The 21,107-nt window shown below is 42.6% G+C and overlaps 1 protein-coding gene across 5 annotated transcripts in view; it reads left to right on the forward strand.

Moving 5' to 3' along the window:
* LOC132396507 (UDP-glucuronosyltransferase 3A1-like) overlaps positions 1-21,107 on the forward strand; it is a 55,332-nt gene that overhangs the window by 5,383 nt on the left and 28,842 nt on the right. Inside the window, exons 1-2 of one of the 5 annotated variants that reach the window (XM_059974084.1) lie at positions 4,631-4,710; positions 11,771-11,911. The exons of 3 other annotated variants lie outside the window; for them this stretch is intronic. In XM_059974084.1, the coding sequence (XP_059830067.1) occupies positions 4,692-4,710; positions 11,771-11,911 (160 nt within the window). In that variant the 5' untranslated portion in view covers positions 4,631-4,691. Of the gene's footprint in view, positions 1-4,630; positions 4,711-11,770; positions 11,912-21,107 lie in introns of those variants that run through there. One more of the 5 variants, XM_059974088.1, reaches the window with a different exon arrangement.

Below are 21,107 nucleotides of genomic sequence, written 5' to 3' on the forward strand. Positions count from 1 at the left end.
ATGGACAAAAAAGTGGTAGATAGAATATAGTGTTGGGAAATGTATGGAAATGCATTTTGGTAAAAGGAGCATTAGGGTGGACTGTTATCTAAATGGGGAAAAGGTTCAAATATCAGAGGTTCAGTGGGACTTAGGAGTCCTCGTGCAAGACTCCGAGAAGGTTAATTTACAGGTTGAGTCTGTGGTAAAGAAGGCAGATGCAATGTTGGCATTTATTTCAAGAGGAGTAGAATATAAAAGCAAGGAGATAATGCTGTGCCTTTATAAGACACGGACTTGGCCTCCACCACAGTCTGTGGCAGAACATTCCACAGATTTAGGCCACACTTGGAGTATTGTCAACAGTTTTGGGCCCCATATCTCAGAAAGAATGTGTTGCCTTTGGAGAGAGTCCAGAGGAGGCTCACGGGGATGATTCCAGGAATATAAGGAGCATTTGGCAGCTTTGGGTCTGTACTCACTGGAATTTAGAAGTATTCTGAGGGGATCTCATTGAAACCTACCGAATGTTGAAAGGACTAGATAGGGTGGATGTGGAGAGGATATTTTCTATGGTGGGGGTATCCAGAACTAGAAGGCACAGCCTCAAAATTGAGGGGTGACCTTTGAGAACAGAGGTAAGGAGGAATTTTTTTAGCCAGAGAGTAGTGAATCTGTGGAATGCTCTGCCACAGACTGCGGTGGAGGCCAAATCTGTGGGTATATTCAAGGTGGAAGTTGATCATTTGCTGATCAGTCAAGATATCAAAGAATATAGCAAGAAAGTGTCGTGGTTTCTTGAAATAACCAGGAGATGCAGAAGGTTCTTTGAGAAGTTTAAGCCTTTATTTGCAAACAAAAGCTGAGACAATTAATGAGCATGTCACTAATTGTCCGCCTAGCCCTAGTTCACAGTATTCTTTATAGTAATTTCTTATCTTAGTCACATTAGCAAGTACTTGTTCTAGTGCCTTGACTGGTCCCCATACCATCACACCATCGAACGATTCTACCACTGTTATCTCTACATGCTTACTTTCACTGTTAGCTACCTTCTCAAGGCATTGACGTGTTCAATAGTACAGAGACAATACTGAGATTTCATTCTGGAAATAAGTTGGATATATAGTCAATATAAGGCTGGTTTCTCACTGTTAGCTACTTTCTTAAGGTTAGCTACATTCTTAAGGCACTGATGTGTTCAATAGTACAGAGACAATACAGAGATTTCATTCTGGAAATAAGTTGGATACATAGCAAATAGCAAACACAAGGCTGGTTACATAGTTTTGGTTACACAGCAAACAATGCAACTTTATTCTCCAATAAAGGCAGGTGTATGGAGTTGAGTGGGATCTGGGATCGGCCATAATGGAATGGTAGAGCAGACTCAATGGGATGAATGGCCTAATTCTGCTCCTATATCTAATATCTAAATATTAAATGCAATAGATGTGATGAGTCGATGTTGAGAGCAGCACACAGTGAATCACCTCTGTCCAACACCAACTTGGATAGTCAGAGATTTCCCCTGCGCCAATATGTCAAATATTGGAAGGCAGAGATTTAAGGTGAGGGCCGAAATTTAAAGGAAGTTTGTGAGGCAAGTAATTCTACTCAGAGAGTGGTGGTTCTCTGCAATTCATTAAAGGTCAAGAGTAAACACAGGAGATTCTGTAGATGCTGGAAATCAGGAGATTAAAACAAAAGATTCTATAGATAAAAATTAGCTTTACATGTATCTCATGTACATTGAAACATAGAGTGAAATGCCTCATTTGTGTTAACAACCAACACAGTCCGAGGATGTGCTAGGAACAGCCTCCAAGTGTCGCCATAACAACATTGTATGCCCACAACTTACTAACACTAATTTGTACGTCTTTGGGATGCAGGGGAGAACCGGAGCACTTGGAGGAAATCCACATCTTTTACATGGAGAATATACAAACTCCTTACAGACAGTAGCGGGAATTGAACTTCATTACACTAATTGCTACACTATTGTGCCACAAGGCATGGTGTTGGAGAAAAAATACAGTAGTGATGTTTAAGAGGCATTAGACAGGGAATGAAATATGGATCACGTGCAGGTGGAATGGATTAGTTCAAATTAGCATCGTGGTCAGTAGTGAGATTGAGGGCTGAAGGGTCTTTTCCTGTGTGGTACTGTTCTATGCTCCAGAAGTACCAGTAACATTGAAATCTATCTCCTTTACCCACTTTCACACTTCAAGGTAAGTTGATAAATAAGTTCTGTGAGTTGTGCATTACGTTATGAGTTCATGCTTGCAGCATGACGTCACTGCCAAGATCTTGTTTATCAGTCTCCTCACGGAAGACGTTGCTGGATTTCTGCTAGGGATGGCTGCAGCCCTGTTGTGTTGTTTGTGGGGCCCTCATACCGCTGAGATTGCTGATCATATCTGGATTCCTACAAGCTCAAAATTGTCACAGGCACACGTACTCAGGGTATAAATGCCATGAAAATTCACCTTTTACCAGTAGCAGTGCAGTTACATTTCAGACATAAATTAACATAAATATACATAATTTTCACAACATTTTAAGGATCTACAGGTTAGTTGTGGGCATGCTATGTTGGTGTCAGAAGTGTGGTGACACTTAGCATTCATTTCAAGAGGACTAGAATACAGAAGCAAAGATGTAACACTGAGGCAATGGCCAGACCACACTCGGAGTATTGTGAGCAGTCTTAAGCCCCTTTCCTAAGGAAAGGTGTGCTGGTATTGGAGAGGGTCCAGAAGAGGTTTACAAGAATGATTCCAGGAATGAAAAGGTTAACATATGAGGAGCATTTGATGGCCCTGGGCCTGTATTCTCTTGAGTTTAAAATAAGGGAGGAATCTCATTGAAACCTATTGATTATTGAAAGGTCTGTATAGAGTAGATATGGCAAGGATGTTTCATACAGTTCTATAGCTCCATTTAATATCAGAGAATGTGTACAATTTGCAACCTGAAATTCTTACTCTACACAGACATCCTTGAAACAGAAGAAAACCCCCAAAGATTGAGTGACAGCAAAATTGTAAGAACCCCAAAACCTCTGCCTCTCTCCCATGCACAGCAAATAGCATCAACTCTCCTCCACTTATTCTAGCATTCTCACCACCCACAATGCCAGCAATAGCAAAGCCTCCAAAGAGAGTCTATGGTCTACAGTACATCAAACACTTACTGTTCACTCCATCATTTTTGACATCTCTCAGTCTCTCTCTGTCTCGCGTGTACGCGCACACGCACGCACGCACACACACACACACACACACACACACACACACACACACACACACACACACACACACACACACACACACACACACACAGTATTTATTGCCATAGGCAGCTGTGGAGGCCAAGTCATTGTTTATATTTAAAGTGGAGGTTGATAGGTCCGTAATTAGCCAAAGTGCCAAAGGTTAGAGGGAGAAGGAGGGAGAGTGGGGTTGAGAGAGAGAGCTTATAAATCAACCATGATGGAATGGCAGAGCAGACTTGATGGCTTGATTCTGCTCCTGTGTCTCATGTGACAAATAAAGCAAATGTGCAGTTGAAGAACCAAATGTGAGCCACTGAAGCAGGGTCTGGTCTCATTCTCAAGTGGGTCAGATACAACAGGAACATAAAGGAGGCCTACAGTCACTGATTGCATATTCTCACTGGTTCTTAAAGAATGCAGTTTCTCTGACAGTTGGGATGGGATGGGGAAAATACTTATATTTCCTCAGCCCCGTCACCTCCCAAATAAACTGCAGTCAAGAGAATATTTCTGAACTTGTGTCTCTGTGGTAACAAACAGCATCAGAGGTTGTTGGAGCTTGTTTGTTGAGATATCTGATTACTTCCAAGATCAGCTACAACACTTCTTTCGAAACTCACTCAATTTATAAAACTCCAAATCCTGCTTGTTTCCTGGCTCTAATTAATTAATCCCTTTCATAATTTTATGTTTTTTATAAGATTCCCCTCTCATTCTTCTGGATTCCAGTGAGTATAGACCCAGGCAATTCAATCTCTCCCCATTAAAATAACCCCTTTGCCCCCAGAATCAACCTGGTGAACATCCTCTGCGCTACTTCTAAAGCCAGTATATCTCTCCTTAAGTAAGGAGACCAGAACTGCAAACAGTATCCTGTTGTGGCCTTATCAGTACCCAAAAGACACAGGAGCAGAATTAGACCATTCAGCCCTTTGAGTCTACTCCACAATTCCATCATGGCTGATATCAAACTCATTCTCCCGCCTTCTCCCATAACCTTCGACACCCTGACTAATCAAGAGCTAATCAACCTCTACTTGGCCTCCACAGGCGTCTGTGGCAATGAATTCCACAGATTCACCACCCTCCGGCTAAAGTAGTGTTTCTCTGTGGCCATTCTCCTCAGCAACAAGTATACCCTTTTGGATATTGCTGGGCAGGATGACCTATCAGGGCACAACGACAGCGGCCAGGCCGTGGCACTGTAGCTGGCTCTGAGACTCAGCAGAGAAGGGTATGGTCAGGTGGAGTGATCGTGTTAGGAGACTCAGTACTTGGAGAGATGGACAGGAGATTCTGTGGCTAAGAAAGAGATGCCAGGTTGGTGTGTTGCCTCCCAGGTGCTAGGATCCAGGATGTCTCAGAGGGTCTACAAAAGAGTCTCAAGAATGAGGGTGAGCAGCAAGTGGCCGTGGTGCACGTGGCATGAATGACATGGGTGGAAAGAGGTAAGTGTTCTTGCGCAGTGAGTATAGGGAGTTAGGGGAGAAGCTAAAGAGCAGAACCTCCCAGGTATACTCTTAGTACCATGTACTACTTAGGGCAGGAATAGGAAGATAGTACTGATGAATGAGTGGCCAAAGAACTGGTGCAGGGGGCAGGGTTTCAGATGATTGGATCATTGGAATCTCTTCTGGTGAAGCTATGACCTCTGGTTACACCTGAACCCAAGGGAGACCAATAGCTTTGTGGGCAGGTGTACTAGAACTGTTGGGGAGGGCTTAAATTTCCAGTGGTCCTATATCTAACAAGTCATAAGGAGGAAAAAGATTAAATATGAAGGTCATTGAGAAGTGATACCAAAGAAGACATCTAAAGGTTTTTCAGATATGTAAAGAATAAAAGAGAGGCAGGAGTGGATATGGGTTCAGTCAATTGTAAGGAAGGCAAAAGCAATGTTAGCATTCATTTCAAGAGGGTTCAAAAACAAAAGCAAACATGTAAAGATATTTACAAGGTATTGGTCAGATTGCACTGGGAGTACAGTGAGCAGTTTTGGGCCCCTTATCTAAGAAAGGATGTGGTGACATTGAAGAGGTTCACAAGAATTAATCTAGGAATAAAATTCAAAGGGAGACCTCCACTTTCCCTGACAACTACTACTGCAAGAAGTACGCCCAGCTGCAGCTTCTAACAATCCACAATAAGGAGTTGGAGCTGGAACTGAATGAACTGTGGATTATTTGGGAGGCTGAGGGGTGATAGGTAGGACATATAAAGAGGTAGTTACAGACAAGGTGCAGGACACAGGGGACTGGGTGACAGTCAGGAAACAGAAAGGAGTTAGGGAGCCAGTGTAGAGCACACCTGTGGCCATCCCCCTCAATAACACTTTGGATACTGTTGTAGGGGTTGACCTAACAGAGGAAAGTCACAGTAGTCAGGTCTCTGGCACTGAGTATGGGTTTGTGACTCAGAAGGGAAGGTGGGGGGTGGTGCAAAGAGGCACACTGTGGTGATAGAGGATTTGTTAGTCAGGGGAACAGACGGGAGGCTCTGTGGGTGAAAATGAGATTCCCAGATGGTATGTTGCCTCCCAGGTGCCAAGGTCCAGGATATCTCATCTCAGATCGAGTCCTCAGTGGGAGGGTGAACAGCTAGAAGCCGTGGTCCATGTAGGTACCAATCGCATGGGTAGGATGAGTGACGAGGTTCTGCATAGGGAGTTCAGGGAGTTAGGTGCTAAGTTAAAGGACAGGCCCTCCAGGGTTGTGATCTTAGGATTGCTACCCATGCCAGGTGCCAGTGAGGACAGAACTAGGAAGATTATACAGTTTAACACGTGGATAATGAGTTGGTGTAGGAGGGTGGGCATCAGATTTTTGGATCACTGGGCTCTTTTCCAGGGAAGATGAGACCCGTACAGAAGGGACAGTTTGTACCTGAACTGGATGGGGATTAATATCCCAGCAGGAAGGTTTGTTAATGCTGCACAATGGGGTTTGAACTAGATTTGCAGGGGGATAGGAACCAGAGTGCCAGACAGTTAGTGGAGAGTTTCTGGAGACAAATGTTGGTAAGACCTCAGACAAAGTTAGGAATCAAAAGGTTGAGTATGGTGCGACTACTGTCCTGAGCTGCCTCTGTTTCAATGCAAGAAGTGTCGTAGGAAAGGAGGTTGATAGTGCTGAAGATGAGGTAACTGGTTTACAGACAGAGGCAATGTGAGGGGAGGCTGTTGATAGGGCAAATTGCAGTCAACAGGATGAGTTGCAATGTAAAAGGTGGATGAGATTGTAAAGGGTGAAGACAGGACTGAAGGTGCAGTATACGGAATAGGGTAGGTGAACTTGAGGCACAGTTATAGATGGACAAGTATGATGTTGCAGGCGTCACTGAATCATGGCTGAAAGAAGATTACAGCTGGGAGCTTAATGTCCAAGGATACAAATTGTTTCGAAGGGACAGGCAGGAGGGCAGAGGGGCTGGCATTGCTCAGTTTGTTTAAAAACAATGAAATCAGATCATTAGAAAGAGGTGACATAGGGTTGGAAGGTGTCGAATCATCGTGGATGGAGCTAAGGAACTGAAAGTGTAAAAAGACCCTTATGGGAGCTGTATACTGACCCCAAACAGTAGTAAAGTTGTGGGCTACAAATTACAACGAGGGATTTCAACATGTTGCTGGATTGGAAAAACTCAGTTTGGTGCTGATTTCTAGAGTGCCAATGAGATGGCTTTTTAGAACGGTTCGTGGTTGAGCCCATGAGGGGATCAGCTATTTTGGATTGGGTGTTGTGCAATTAACTAGAATTGGTTAGAGAGCTTAAGGTGAAAGAGACAGAGAAGTTATGGTAGGGTACAGGGATCATGATGTACAAAGTCTGTAATAAATCTAGTCAAGAAGAAAAGGAAACACGACAAAAGGTTCAGAGAGCTAGGCAGTTGTTAGAGATCTGGAAGATTATAAGCCCCCAGTCCTCAGGGTCACGTTGGTGGGGGCATTGTAGTGCGCTCGGCAGAGGATGGGGCTCAGAGAGGCTGTGCCGGAGGGGATGGTCAGAGGCTCGGAGGTTCAACGGACTCAGCGTTGGCTCGGTCAGGGCGCTTTCACTGTGTGCTGCGTCTGCGATGCTGGGCCCGGAGCCATGGAAGTCCATAGCGGGAGTACTCCCTTCTGCCGCCTACGTGGAATGACGAGTCTATCAGGACACTGAGATCTTGTGGAAACTGTGCGGTGGTTTCTTTCGAACTTATGGTCTTTTAACATCTTTGGACTATTTTTACTGTGCCCATGGTCTGTTTTTTTTATCAATTATGGTATTGTCTGCACTGTTGTAACTATATGTTAACTATAACTATATGTAACTATGTGGTTTTGTGTAGGTCTTGTATCTTTAGTTTTTGGTTTGTTGGATGGTAGAGTTGGTCTCCTGACTTGGTGTGTCTAGGTAGTCTTGTTTTGTCTAGTGGATTTGGAGCTCCTTTCTGGGGAATGCACTAAGGCGGCATGATATTAATACACAATAGCCTCTCCGGACTCTGGATTTAGGGATTACCAAAAGTTATGTGGATTTTCTGGTGTAGTCTGTTTTGTTGTGTGCTTTTGTGATATCATTCTGGAGGAACGTTGTCTCATTTTTTATCTGCATTGCATTTGTGGTTTCTAAATGACAATAAACTGAAACTGAACTGAACTGACTAATAAGAAGGAGTTTAAGAAGGAAATTAGGAGAGCCAGAAGGGGCCATGAGAAGGCCTTGGTGGGCAGGATTAAGGAAAACCCCAAGGCATTCTACAAGTATGTGAAGAGCAAGAGGATAAGACGTGAAAGAATAGGAATTATCAAGTGTGACAGTGGAAAATTGTGCATGGAACCGGAGGAAATAGCAGAGGTACTTAATGAATATATTACTTCAGTATTCACTATGGAAAAGGATCTTGGTGATTGTAGTGATGACTTTCAGCAGACTGAAAAGCTTGAGCATGTAGATATTAAAGGATTTGCTGGAGCTTTTGGAAAGCATCAAGTTGGATAAGTCACCGGGACCAGATGAGATGTACCCAGGCTACTGTGGGAGGTGAGGGAGGAGATTAAACACATTGACTAAACACATTGATGAAGGAAGATCAGTAGATGTAGTGTATATGGATTTCAGCAAGGCATTTGATAAGGTACCCCATGTAAGGCTTATTGAGAAAGTAAGGAGGCATGGGATCCAAGGGGACATTGCTTTGTGGATCCAGAACTGGTTTGTCCAGAGAAGGCAAAGAGTGTTTCTAGACGGGTCATATTCTGCATGGAAGTCGGTCACTAGTGGGGTGCCTCAGGGATCTGTTCTGGGACCCTTACTCTTCGTGATTTTTATAAATGACCTGGATGAGGAAGTGGAGGGATGAGTTAGTAAGTTTACTGATGACACAAAGGTTGGAGGTGTTGTGGATAGTGTGGAGGGCTGTCAGAGGTTACAGCGGGACATTGATAGGATACAAAACTGGGCTGAGAAGTGGCAGATGGAGTTCAACCCAGATACATGTGAAGTGGTTCATTTTGGTAGAAGAAATATGATGGCAGAATATAGTATTAATGGTAAGTCTCTTGGCAGTGTGGAGGATCAGAGGGATCTTGGGCTCTGAGTCCATAGGATGCTCAAAGTAGCTGCGCAGGTTGGCTCGGTGGTTAAGAAGGCATACGATGTATTGGCCTTCATCAATCATGGAATTGAATTTAGGAACCGAGAGGTAATGTTGCAGCTACCTAGGACCCTGTGCTCAGTTCTGGTCGCCTCACTACAGGAAGGACATGGAAACCATAGAAAGGGTGCAGAGGAGATTTACAAGGATATTGCCTGGATTGGGGAGCATGGCTTATGAGAATAGGTTGAGTGAACTTGGCCTTTTCTCCTTGGAGTGATGGAGGATGAGAGGTGACCTGATAGAGGTGTATAAGATGATGATCATGTGGATAGTCAGAGGCTTTTTCCCAGGGCTGAAATGGTTGCCACAAGAGGACACAAGTTTAAGATGCTGGGGAGCAGGTACAGAGGAGATGTCAGGGATAAGTTTTTACTCAGAGAGTGGTGAGTGTGTGGAATGAGCTGCCAGCAACGGTAGTGGAGGCGGATATGATAGGGTCTTTTAAAAGACTTTTGAATAGGTACGTGAAGCTTAGGAAAATAGAGGGCTATAAGTAAGCCTAGAAATTTCTAAGGTAGGGACTTGTTCGGCACAACTTTGTGGGCTGTAGGGCTTGTATTGTGCTATAGGTTTTCTATGTTTTTTAAAAATGTTTCTATGAACCCTTAGGGGCAGTGAACATAATGTGATAGAATTCACCCTGACGTTTGAGATGTATCAGTATTGCGGTGGAGTAAATGTAATTACAGAGACATTTCAAAGAACACTGGCAGGGATGACATCAGAGCAACAATGGCTGGAATTTCTGGAAGCAATTTGGAAGGCATTGGATATGTACATCACAAAGAGGAAGAAGTATTCTAAAGTTAAGATGACACAACTGTGGCTAACAAGAGAAGTCAAAGCCAACATACAAGCCAAAGAGAGAGCATGTAATAGAGCAAAATTTGTGGGAAGCTTATAAAAACTAACGGAAGACAACTAAAAAAAGTCATTAAGAAAGTAATACTTCTGTATTCCATCTAGCCAGTAATATGCAAGAAGATACCAAAAGTTTCTTCAGATACATAAGTGTAAAACAGAGGTGAATGTGGATATTTGACCACTGGAAAATGATGCTGGAGAGGTAGTAATGGGGGTCAAGGAAATGGCAGATGAACTGAATAAGTTGTTTGCATCATTCTTATCTGTGGAAGACACTGGCAGTATGGTGGAAGTTTCAGGTGCCAGGGGACATGAAGTGCTTGAACTTGACATAACTAGAGAGAAGGTTCTTGAGAAACTGAAAGATCTCCAGGTAGATAAGTAACCTGGGCCAGGTGGTGTACACCCAGGGTTCTGAAAGAGGTGGTTGAAGAGATTATGGAGGCATTAGTAGTGATCTTTCAAGAATCACCAGATTCTGGGACGGATCCAGAAGACTGGAAAATTGCAAAAATCACTCCACACTTCAAGAAGGGAGAGAGCAAGAAGAAAGGAAACTGTAGGTCAGTTAGTCTGACCTTAGTGGTTGGGAAGATGCTGGAGTCAATTATTAAGAACGAGGCCTCAGGGTTGCTGGAGGCACATGATAACATTGTCCATAGGCAGCATGATTTCCAAAAGTGAAAACCTTGCCTAACAAATCTCTTTGAATTATTTGATGAAAAAACAAGCAGGATAGATAAAAGGAGAATCGGTTGAAGTTATGTGCTTGGATTTTCAGAAGGCCTTTGAGAAGATGCCCAACATGAGGCTGCTTAAGAAACTTCCAGTCCATGGCATTACAGGAAAGATTCTAGCATGAATAAAGCAGTGGCTGATTGGCAAGAGTGGGAATAAAGGGAGCCTGTTCTGGTTGGCTATTGGTGACTAGTGGTGTTCCACAGGGATCAATGGAAGACCAGTTCTTTTTACATTATATGTCAATGATTTGGATGTTAGAATTGGTGGCTTTGTAGCAATGTTTGCAGACGATATGGAGATTGGTGGAGAGGCAGGTAGTTTTGAGGAAGTAGACTACAGGAGGACTTAGACAGATTAGGAGAATGGGCAGAGAAGGAGCAGATGTAATACAGTGTTGAAAAATGTATGGTCATGCACTTTGGTAGAAGAAGTGAAAGAGTTGACTATTTTCTAAAAGAGAAAATACAAAAGATTGAGGTGCAAAGGTACTTGGAAGTTCTTGTGCAGGATTCCCTGAAGACTAATTTGCAGGTGGGCAAAGCAAATGTGATGTTAGCTTCAAGGGGACTGGAATATAAAAACAAAGACGTAATGTTGAGACTTTACAAAGCACTGGTGAGGACTCACTTGGGAGCAGGTTTGGGTCCCTTATCTTGGAAAGGACGTGCTAAAAGTGGAGAAAGTACAAAGGAGGTTCACGAAAATGATTCCAGGATTGAATGGCTTGTCATATGAAGAACGTTTGATGGCTCTGGGCCTGTATTCACTAGAATTCAGAAGAATGGGGGTGACCTCATTAAAACCTAGCAAACCTAAAAGAGTGGATGTGGAGAGAATGCTTCCTATGATGGGAGAGTCTAAGACCAGAGGATACAGCCTCAGAATAGAGGGGCATCCTTTTAGAACAGAGATGAGCAATTTCTTTCGCCAGAGAGTGTTGAATCTTGGAATTTGCCACAGGAGGCCAAGTCTTTATATATATTTAAGGCAGAGATTTATAGATTCTTGCTTGGTCAGGGCATGAATGGATACAAAGAGAAGGCACGAGACTGGGGCTGAGAGGAAAACTTGGTCAACCATGATTTAATGGCAGAGCAGATTCGATGGGCTAAATGGCCTGATTCTGCTCCTATATCTTATGGTCTTATGGTTAATGTATGAGGAGGGTTTGATGGTTCTGGGCCTGTATGTAAAAGTTAAAAATAAATTTATTTTCGAAGTTCATATTTGTCACCATATACAACCCTGAAATTTGCTTTCTTACAGGCATACTCACTAACTCCAAGAACAATAATAGAATCAATGAAATGCCGCACCCCACAGGGCGAACGAACAAGCAATACGCAAAAGATAACTTTTGTGTCTGTACAACTGCATATCAATTAAATAAAAGCACTCATACGGGAGGTGAGGTTAGCTCATGTATTCACATTACAGAGTGAGAGCGAGTTAGACAGAGTGAGTGAGAGAGAGAGAGAGAGAGCAGATTGATGCACATGCATAGCTACTAGTCCATAATCATTGCGCTAAAAGAAAGAAATCCATACATTACACTTCTTCCCCCTTCAGATTAAATTACCAAAAAACTATATGTGTAACAAAGCATTCAATTTCCCTTTAACAGACCATATTCAAATCAACATGCTTTCACAATAACAGTTCATAATTAACTTCACGATACTAAAGATTCAGTCTTTTGGGTGGTGCTCTGTTTCTTCTCAGGATAGCGCCCCTGGACTTGTGGAGTGGTACCAGGCTTGGTAGGCGTTTTGTCAAAGACAACTTTCTCTGCCTCCAGTATCACATTGCTGTTGGTGACATGATCATGACTGAGAGGCAAGCTTGGTCTTGTTGGATGCTGTCAACTCAGCCATGTTCTTCGGCTGACCATCCAGTATCTGGTCCACATGACATCTCCATGTGTGATCTCCAACATCCACTGTGTACATCGGTGGTCCAGATCTTGTAGCTATCCTACTGTAGGATAGCTTCTTGCCTTCTCAGTAATCATGTGCTAGGACTTCCTGTCCAACCTCGAAGTTCCTTGCTGATTCACTTGGCAACTGGCTGAACTGGTTATTCTGCACTTCCCTCTGCAGATCTGGTTTCAGGAGGTCTGTGCGAGATCTCAGATTTCTGCTCATGAATGGCATTGCAGATGTTTAATTTTTTGTTGCATGAACAGAGTTCCGATACTCTTAAAGGAAATTGTCCACCTTCTGCTGTAGAGAAATGTCCGTAAGACCATAAGATATAGGAGCAGAATTAGGCCATTCAGCCCATTGGGTTTGCTCTGCCATTCAATCATGGGCTGATTCAATTCTTCCAGTCATCCCCACTCCTTGCCTTCACCCCATACCCTTTGATGCCCTGGCTAATCAAGAACTGATCTATCTCTGCCTTAAATACACCCAATGACATGGCTTCCACAGCTGCTCTTGGAAACAAATTTCACAGATTTACCACCCTCTGACTAAAGTAATTTCTCCGCATCTCTGTTCTAAATGGACGTCCTTTAATCCTGAAGTCGTGCCCTCTTGTCCTAGACTCCCCTACCATGGGAGATAACTTTGCCATATCTAATCTGTTCAGGCCTTTAAACATTCGGAATGTTTCTATGAGAATCCCCCTTATTCTCCTGAACTCCAGGGAATACAGCCCAAGAGCTGCCAGGCGTTCTTCATACAGTAACCCTTTCATTCCTGGAATCATTCTTGTGAATCTTCTCTGAACCCTCTCCAATGTCAGTATATCCTTTCTAAAATAAGGAGGTCAAAATTACACACAATACTCCAAGTGTGGTCTCACAAGTACCTTAGAAAGCCTCAACATCACATCCCTGCTGTTATATTCTTTACCTCTAGAAATTAATGCCAACATTGCATTTGCCTTCTTCACCACCGACTCAACCTGGAGGTTAACCTTTAGGGTATCTTGCACCAGGACTCCCAAGTCCCTTTGCATCTCTGAATTTTGAATTCTCTTCCCATCTAAATAATTGTCTGCCTGTTTATTTCTTCCAACTAAGTGCATGACCATACACTTTCCAACATTGTATTTCATTTGCCACTTCTTTGTCCATTCCCCTAAACTATCTAAGTCTCTCTGCAGGCTCTCTGTTTCCTCAACACTACCTGCCTCTCCACCGTTCTTTGTATCATCGGCAAACTTAAGGACAAATCCATTAATACCATTGTCCAAATCATTGACATACATCGTAAAAAGCAACTGTCCCAACACCGACCTCTGTGGAACTCCACTGGTGACCGGTAGCCAGCCAGAATAGGATCCCTTTATTCCCACTCTCTGTTTTCTACCGACCAGCCAATGCTCCACCCACGCTAGTAACTTTCCTGTAATTCCATGGGCTCTTATCTTGTTAAGCAGCCTCATGTGCGGCACCTTGTCAAAGGCCTTCTGAAAATCCAAGTACACCATGTCTACTGCATCTCCTTTATCTCCTCTGCTTGTAATTTCCTCAAAGAATTGCAGTAGGTTTGTCAGGCAGGATTGTCCTTTCAGAAAACCATGCTGGCTTTGACCTATCTTGTCATGTGCCTCCAGGTACTCCATAATCTCATCCCTAACAATCCATTCCAACAACTTCCCAACCACTGATGCCAGGCTAACAGGTCTACAGTTTCCTTTCTGCTGCCTCTCACCCTTCTTAAATAGTGGAGTAAATCTACAATTTTCCAGTCATCTGGTATAATGCTAGAATCTATCGATTATTGAAAGATAATCATTAATGCCTCTGCAATCTCTCCAGCTACTTCCTTCAGAACCCGAGGATGCATTCCATCAGGTCCAGGAGATTTATCCACCCTCAGACCATTAAGCTTCCTGAGCACCTTCTCAGTCATAATTTTCACTGCACAAACCTTACTTCCCTGACACTCTTGAACAGTATACTGCAGACATCTTCCACTGTGAAGACTGATGCAAAATATATATTAAGTTCATCTGCCATCTATGCATCTCTCATTACAATATCTGCAGCATCATTTTGTATTGGTCCTATATCTATCCTTGATTCTCTTTTACCCTTTATATACTCAAAAAAGCTTTTAGTATCTTCTTTGATATTAGTCACCAGTTTCCTTTCATAATTCATCTTTTTCTTCCAAATGACCTTCTTAATTTCGTTCTGCAGGTTTTTAAAAGCTCCCCAATCCTCTATCTTCCCAGTAGCTCTTGTTTGCTTGTATGCCCTCTCTTTTGCCTTTTCTTTGGCTCTGACTTCACTTGTCAGCCACGGTAGTGTTCTTCTTCCCTTTAAAAATGTCTTCTTATTTGGAATATATCCATCTTCACTTCCCTCATTTTTCACAGAAGCTCCAGCCATTGCTGCTCTGTTGTCCTTCCTGAAAATGTCCCTTTCCAGTCAACTTTGGCCAGTTCCCCTCTCATGCCATTGTAATTTCCTTTATTCCATTGAAATACCGACACATTGGATTTTATTTTTTCCCTCTCAAATTTCAATGTCAACTCAGTCATACTGTGATCACAGTTCCCTAAGGGTTCCTTAACCATAAACTCTCTTATCACCTCCGGATCATTGCACAGCACCCAATCCAGCACAGCCGATCCCCTACTGGGATCAACAACAAGCTGTTCTAAAAAGCCATCCCTTAGACATTCTACAAATTCTCTCTCTTGAGAAAATGTCCTCCTTGTCCATCACTTCAATTGACTTCTTTCTTTATCAATCTTTTTATTAGTTAAATAACAAAGTACATTTATATTAGCAAGAGGAGAATTATCGCATATATCTATATCAATAACAGTTCGAATAAAAGGAAAAATAAACAATATCAAGATCAAATATTGTATTAATCTAATGATATACAATAAAGAGAAAGGTAATTGATTCTCTTCTTATCCATAAAAAGAAAAAAAGATAAAGAGACTTTTATAATTGAAATGTACAGGAAAAAAACCCAAAACACAAAATAAAACAAAAAAAAAAGAAAAAAGAACTGGGCAGCTCAAACAGAGTGAAAGCAAAAAAAAAACAAGGAAAAACTTTCTGATCAAATCCAACACTTCAAAAAGGTAACTGGAAGAGCCATAAGTCAGAGCTTATGAACATATCAAATAAAAGATTGCTAAGTTTCCTCAAATTTAAAGGATGTATCAAATGTCTGACTTCTTATTTTCTCTAAACTTAAACAGGGTTTAATGGAGGTAAGCCAATGAAGAGCAGTAGGTGGATTAGAGTCCTTCCATTTAAGCAAAATGGCTGTCCTAGCCAGTAAAGTTGTAAAAGCTGTCATCCGTTGTGTGGAAACAGGAGTATCTCCTGCTTCCGATGGAATGATCTCAAAAACTGCTGTAAGGAAATATGGTTGTAGATCCAAATTCAGAACCTTTGATAAAGTTTTAAAGACCTCCTTCCAAAAATTATCTAACTTGATACCAGACTTTAATGAACTTCTTGAAGGTTTGGATAAACGGCTCAGCTCATCCATTCGTTGCTGGGTGGTGAGGAGCTGGCTTGAAATGTTTGATGCCATTTTTCATCATGAATAGCCTGAACTCTTCTATTGTGGCCTGTTGTCACTCGCAATTGGGTCAGGTAAGCCAAGGTAGAGCAGAAACAGTCTTTTGTGAGGTGGTTGACCTGACCTTCGGCCACGTTAAATGAGTATCCACACCAATCAGAAACATGGAGTCCATGAATGGCCTGCAAAGTCAACATGCTCTCTTTGCCTTTGTGAAGGCAGCCACTTCCAAGGGTGTAACGGTGCCCGTGTATTTTGAACTTTGTAGTGTCCCAATCAGCTTTTGGCCAAGTCCTCAATCTGTCAATCTATTCCCATGTAGCTCCGGGTGAGACTCTTCATCTTGACTGCAGCCAGGTGACTCTCTAACACCCTGGTGCGCAGTTTAGAGAGAACCACATCAGCATTCTTTAACAGACAGACTGTTAGTCTTGTCTCATTGAGAGCTCTGGAAACAGGATCACCATGAGCTGGCCATCCTTCCATGGTGATATTACAGACTTCTGACAATGTTGGGTCATTCCTTGTGTACTTCAGAATGTTTTACAGGAAACTGGTCCACCACTGCTGTGTAAAACACTTCTGCTGGGTCACAGTATAGAACATAGAAATCTACAGAACACTGCAGGCACTTTGGCCCACAATATTGTGCTGACTATGTAACCTACTCTAGAAACTACCTAGAATTTCCCTGTTGCACAGCCCTCTATTTCTCCAAGCTCCATGTATCTATCCAAGAGTCTCTTAAAAGACCCTATTGTGTCTGCCTCCACCACCATCACCAGCAGTGCATCCATGCACCCACCATTCTCTGTGTGAAAAGCTTACCCCTGACATCTCCCTCCAAGCATCTTAAAACTGCGTCCCCTCGTGTTAGCCATGAAGAATTTTCTTCATCAGTTGCTGTGTTGTTTTTTACCTTTGAACTGTCTGCCGTTGTATTGCCTCCTAGGAAAAGTGGCCAACATTGCAACCAGGTAGCAGATGACATTGGGATTCCCTTCCTGGGATTGAAAATGGACACAAGAGACTGGTGGTCTGTGACTAGAGTAAACTTTTGTCTGTAGAGGTAGTGGTGGAACCTATTTATTTCCCATACCGGACTAAGGGCCTCTTGGTCGATTTGTGCATAGTTGCATTTTACGCTCCTTAGTGATCTGGAAGCAAACGCATTCAGACATTCAGATCCATCTTTCATGGTGTGTGACAATACGGCACCAATGCCATAAAGGGACACATCACATGCCAGTCTGATGGGCAGAGATAGGTTATGATGGGTGAGCAGTTCATCTGAGATTATTAGTCTCTTGAATGCTTTCACATCTTTCTGACCATTCCCACTTTGATCCTGTCTGCAACAGAGTGTTCAATGGATATAGCACTGTAGCAACATTTGAGAGAAACTGGTGGTAGTAGTTTACAAGGCCCAAGTATGTCCTGAGTTGTGACATATTTTCCAGTTTGGGTGCCTTTAGCGCTGCCTCAGTCTTCTCCTGTGACTTATGTAAGCCATTCTTGGCAATGACATGTCCACAATATGAGATTTCATTCTTGAAAATCTCTCATTTCTCTCTCATTGCACACAGAGCATCCTCACTCAGCCTGGGAAGCTCTTTACCAAGGTTCTGGAGGTGCTCTTCATTAATCTTGCCAGTCACAATGATGTCGTCAAGGTAACACTGTATTCCTGGGATAGCTTAGAGCACTTGATCCATTCTCTTTGCCAATTGCTGGAGCTGATGTGAAGCCAAAGTTGAGGAATTATACTGGAATAGTCCCTTGTGAGAGATGATTGTGAGGAACTTCCTGCTAGACTTCTCACTCTCCATTTGCAAATAGGCTTGTGACAAGTCAATCTTTGAAAACCTCTCTCTCCCTGCCTGCCAAAGATGCAAAGTTGTCTTTTATTTGTGGCAGGCATAGTACGTAGCACAGGGTTCATGCTCACTTTGAAGTCCCCACATAGACGAACAGCTCCAGCCTTCCTCTCTTGATCACCGATAGAATGAATGTGGTCCAGTCACTCCACTCAACCTTGGAGAACATCTCTAAGCTCTGAATTTCAGCATCCACTTCAGGACATAGTGCATAAGGCACTGGCACACTTTATGGAATCTTGGTGTTCCTGCTTTATCCAGTTCAATCCCTTTGAGTTTACCAATGCCCTTCTTAAACACCTCACTGGCATTAAGCAACTGTGCCAGTCTCTGATTAACACTACCGTTTGGGCTGCAGTTACACATTCAGAGCATTCATTGTGTGCCTGTCTGCTGGGTTTCTCTTGAGTGCTTGCGTGTGGAAAGTGCTGGCCCTCCACCATACAACCCATAAAGTTCCAACTGCTCACTTACAGTTTGCCTGTGCAGGTCTTTAGCATCACTGAGGTCTTTTCTAATGGTAGCTTAGAAAACAACCTGTTGTAGGCAGCCTCTGAAATTATAGACAAAGGGGACACTGTACCCAGCTCCATTTTCAGTTTTACACCTGACACATCTGTTGTGATTCATATGGTTCAGCGATTTGCTTCATTAATGCTGTTCTAGGCATGATAGCTCCATTCTAGACTTATTGCACCATTCAGGAACATTTTGTACGTTTCACATTCTAAACTCTTTTCCTGTAGGTCTGACGCATCCTTTTCTGCAGTCTCTAATGATATTGTAATGGGCAATGCCCATTCTAGGGTTAGGTCTCTTTCTGTCAGCAGCCTCTTTTGCGAGCTTTGACTGTGCATACCATATGCAAGCCTGACCCTGAATGCATCAGAAAGTCTCTCATGTCATTGTACTGGGAAACTTAGCGGAGTTCTGCAACGTATTCAGCAATGGCCATCCTTTGACTGGTTCCTTTCATTAAATCTAAATCACTCCGCTATTATCAGCAGTTTAGGGCTCAAATGATTTTGTAAAATTGTTACAATTCAAATGTCTTGTTTGCTGGCCTTTCAGGAGATAATTGAATCACTGAAAAGCCTGCATGTTTTAGCAGCCACTGAGCTAAGAAGTGTGGATGTAGTACTTTCTTCATCCACGTGGTTTGCATTACAACATAGTTCAACCCTCTCGACATGTGATTCCCAGTCCACATTAGCGCTATCAAAGCATTCAACTTTCCTGACCATCATCACATTATTTTCACTTTAACTTTGCTCATTGTGCGACTCTCACTGTGCACTGAACACTATTATTCATGCAACACACACAAAATGCTGGTGCAATGCAGCAGGCCAGGCAGCATCTATAGGAATACGTACACAACGCTGGAAGAACTCAGCAGGTCAGGCAGCATCCGTGAGAAAAGAGTAGCCAACATCTCGGCCCGAAACGTTTGATGGAAACGTTTGCGGGAGAATGGGGTGGAGGGGGATGATAAATCTGTCTTGATGGAAAGGCAGAGAAGAGTCAATGGGCCAAATGGCCTCATTTTACTCTGAGGTCTTATGGTCTAAAGTAATTCTTTCTCATCTCTGTTCTAAAGGGATATCCTCATATTCAGAGACTATACCCCGCCCCCCCCCCCCACAGCAGGAAAAATTGTCTCGACACTCACATCCACTCTGTTACAATACCCTGTACAGATATAGAATAACATCCCTGCTCCTATGTTCAATTGCTCTAGCAATGAAGGCCACCATTTTATTTACCTTCTTGATAACCTTCATGCACAAGCACTCCCAATTTCATCTATACAACAGCATTCTGCAATCTTATACCATTTATATAATTTGGTCTTTTATTTTCCTTCCAAAGTAGATGACCTCACATTTCCCAACATTATACTCCATCTGCCAAACACTTAACCTATCTGTATCTCTTTGCAATCTCTCTGCATCCTCTGTACAATTTGCTTTATCAGTTCATTCACTGCCATCAGCAAACTTAGGTACACTGCACTCAGTCCTCTCTTCCAAATCGATGCTGAGTGTTGTGAAAAGCACTGACCGCTGTGAGACTCTGCTCACCACTCACTGCCAACTAGTGAAACACTATCTACAGACTCAAAGGTTCAAAGCAAATCTATTATCAAAGAGCATATATATGACAAGTTAAAGGTCAGGTTTATTGTCATTCAACTGAATGACAGCAAGCAAAACAATATCCCTCCTCACACGCAACACATAAAGTCACATTTCCACAAGTAGGTTAATAAGTAATCAACTATCTTCCAGAAGATTTGCATTTAGCATAAAGTTCATTTACAACACAAGCTATAAAGTAAACAGTATAAGGCCACTAGTGTTTCATATGTGATGGGACTTTGGTGGTGGCAGGGAGTTCATTAGTTTTACAGTGTGGGGGAAGAATCTGTTTTACATCCTAACAGTTTTTGTCCTAATGCTATAGTACCTCCTGCCTGATGGTAGGGGGGGCAAAGAGATTGTAGGACAGATAGGAGGGATAATTTACAATGCTAAGGGCCCTGTATGTACAGCATTTTGATAAATATCTCAGATGGGTGGAACAGAGATATTGAAGATCCTCTCAGCAGTTCACAATCCTTTGTAGCATTCCATATCTTACTTTGAGATTCATTTTCTTGCAGGCATTCACAAGGAAAAAAGAAAAATACAATAGAATTTTAAGAAAAACAATACATAAACAAAGACCGATGAACTATTAATGTGCAAAAGAGCACACACGAAATGCTGGAGGAACCGTTCTTTGGGACTGAAGAAGGGTCTCATTCCCAAATGCAGACAGTTTATTAATTTCCATAGATGCTGCCTGACCTGCTGAGTTACTCCAGCATTTTGTGTGTGTTGCTCTGAATTTCCAGCACCTGCAGAATTTCTTGTGTTTATAATGTGCAAAGGAAGACAAACTTTGCAAATGAAAACATAATTCTGAGAGCATGAGTTGTAGAGACCTTTAAAGTGAGTCTGCACATTGTGGAATCAGTTTAGTATTGAGGTGAATGAAGTTATCCCCTAAGGTTCAAGAGCCCGGTGGTTGTAGGGTAATAATTGTTCCTGAACCTGCAAGTGTGCAAACCAAGGCTTGTGCCCAATGGTCATGAGAGGAGAGCATGGACATCTTTAACGATGGATGTTGCTCTCTTGTGACAGTGCTCCATGTCAATGTGCTCATTGGTGGGGAGGC

The sequence above is a fragment of the Hypanus sabinus genome, chromosome 7, assembly GCF_030144855.1.
Source record: "Hypanus sabinus isolate sHypSab1 chromosome 7, sHypSab1.hap1, whole genome shotgun sequence".
Classification (NCBI taxonomy): domain Eukaryota; kingdom Metazoa; phylum Chordata; class Chondrichthyes; order Myliobatiformes; family Dasyatidae; genus Hypanus; species Hypanus sabinus.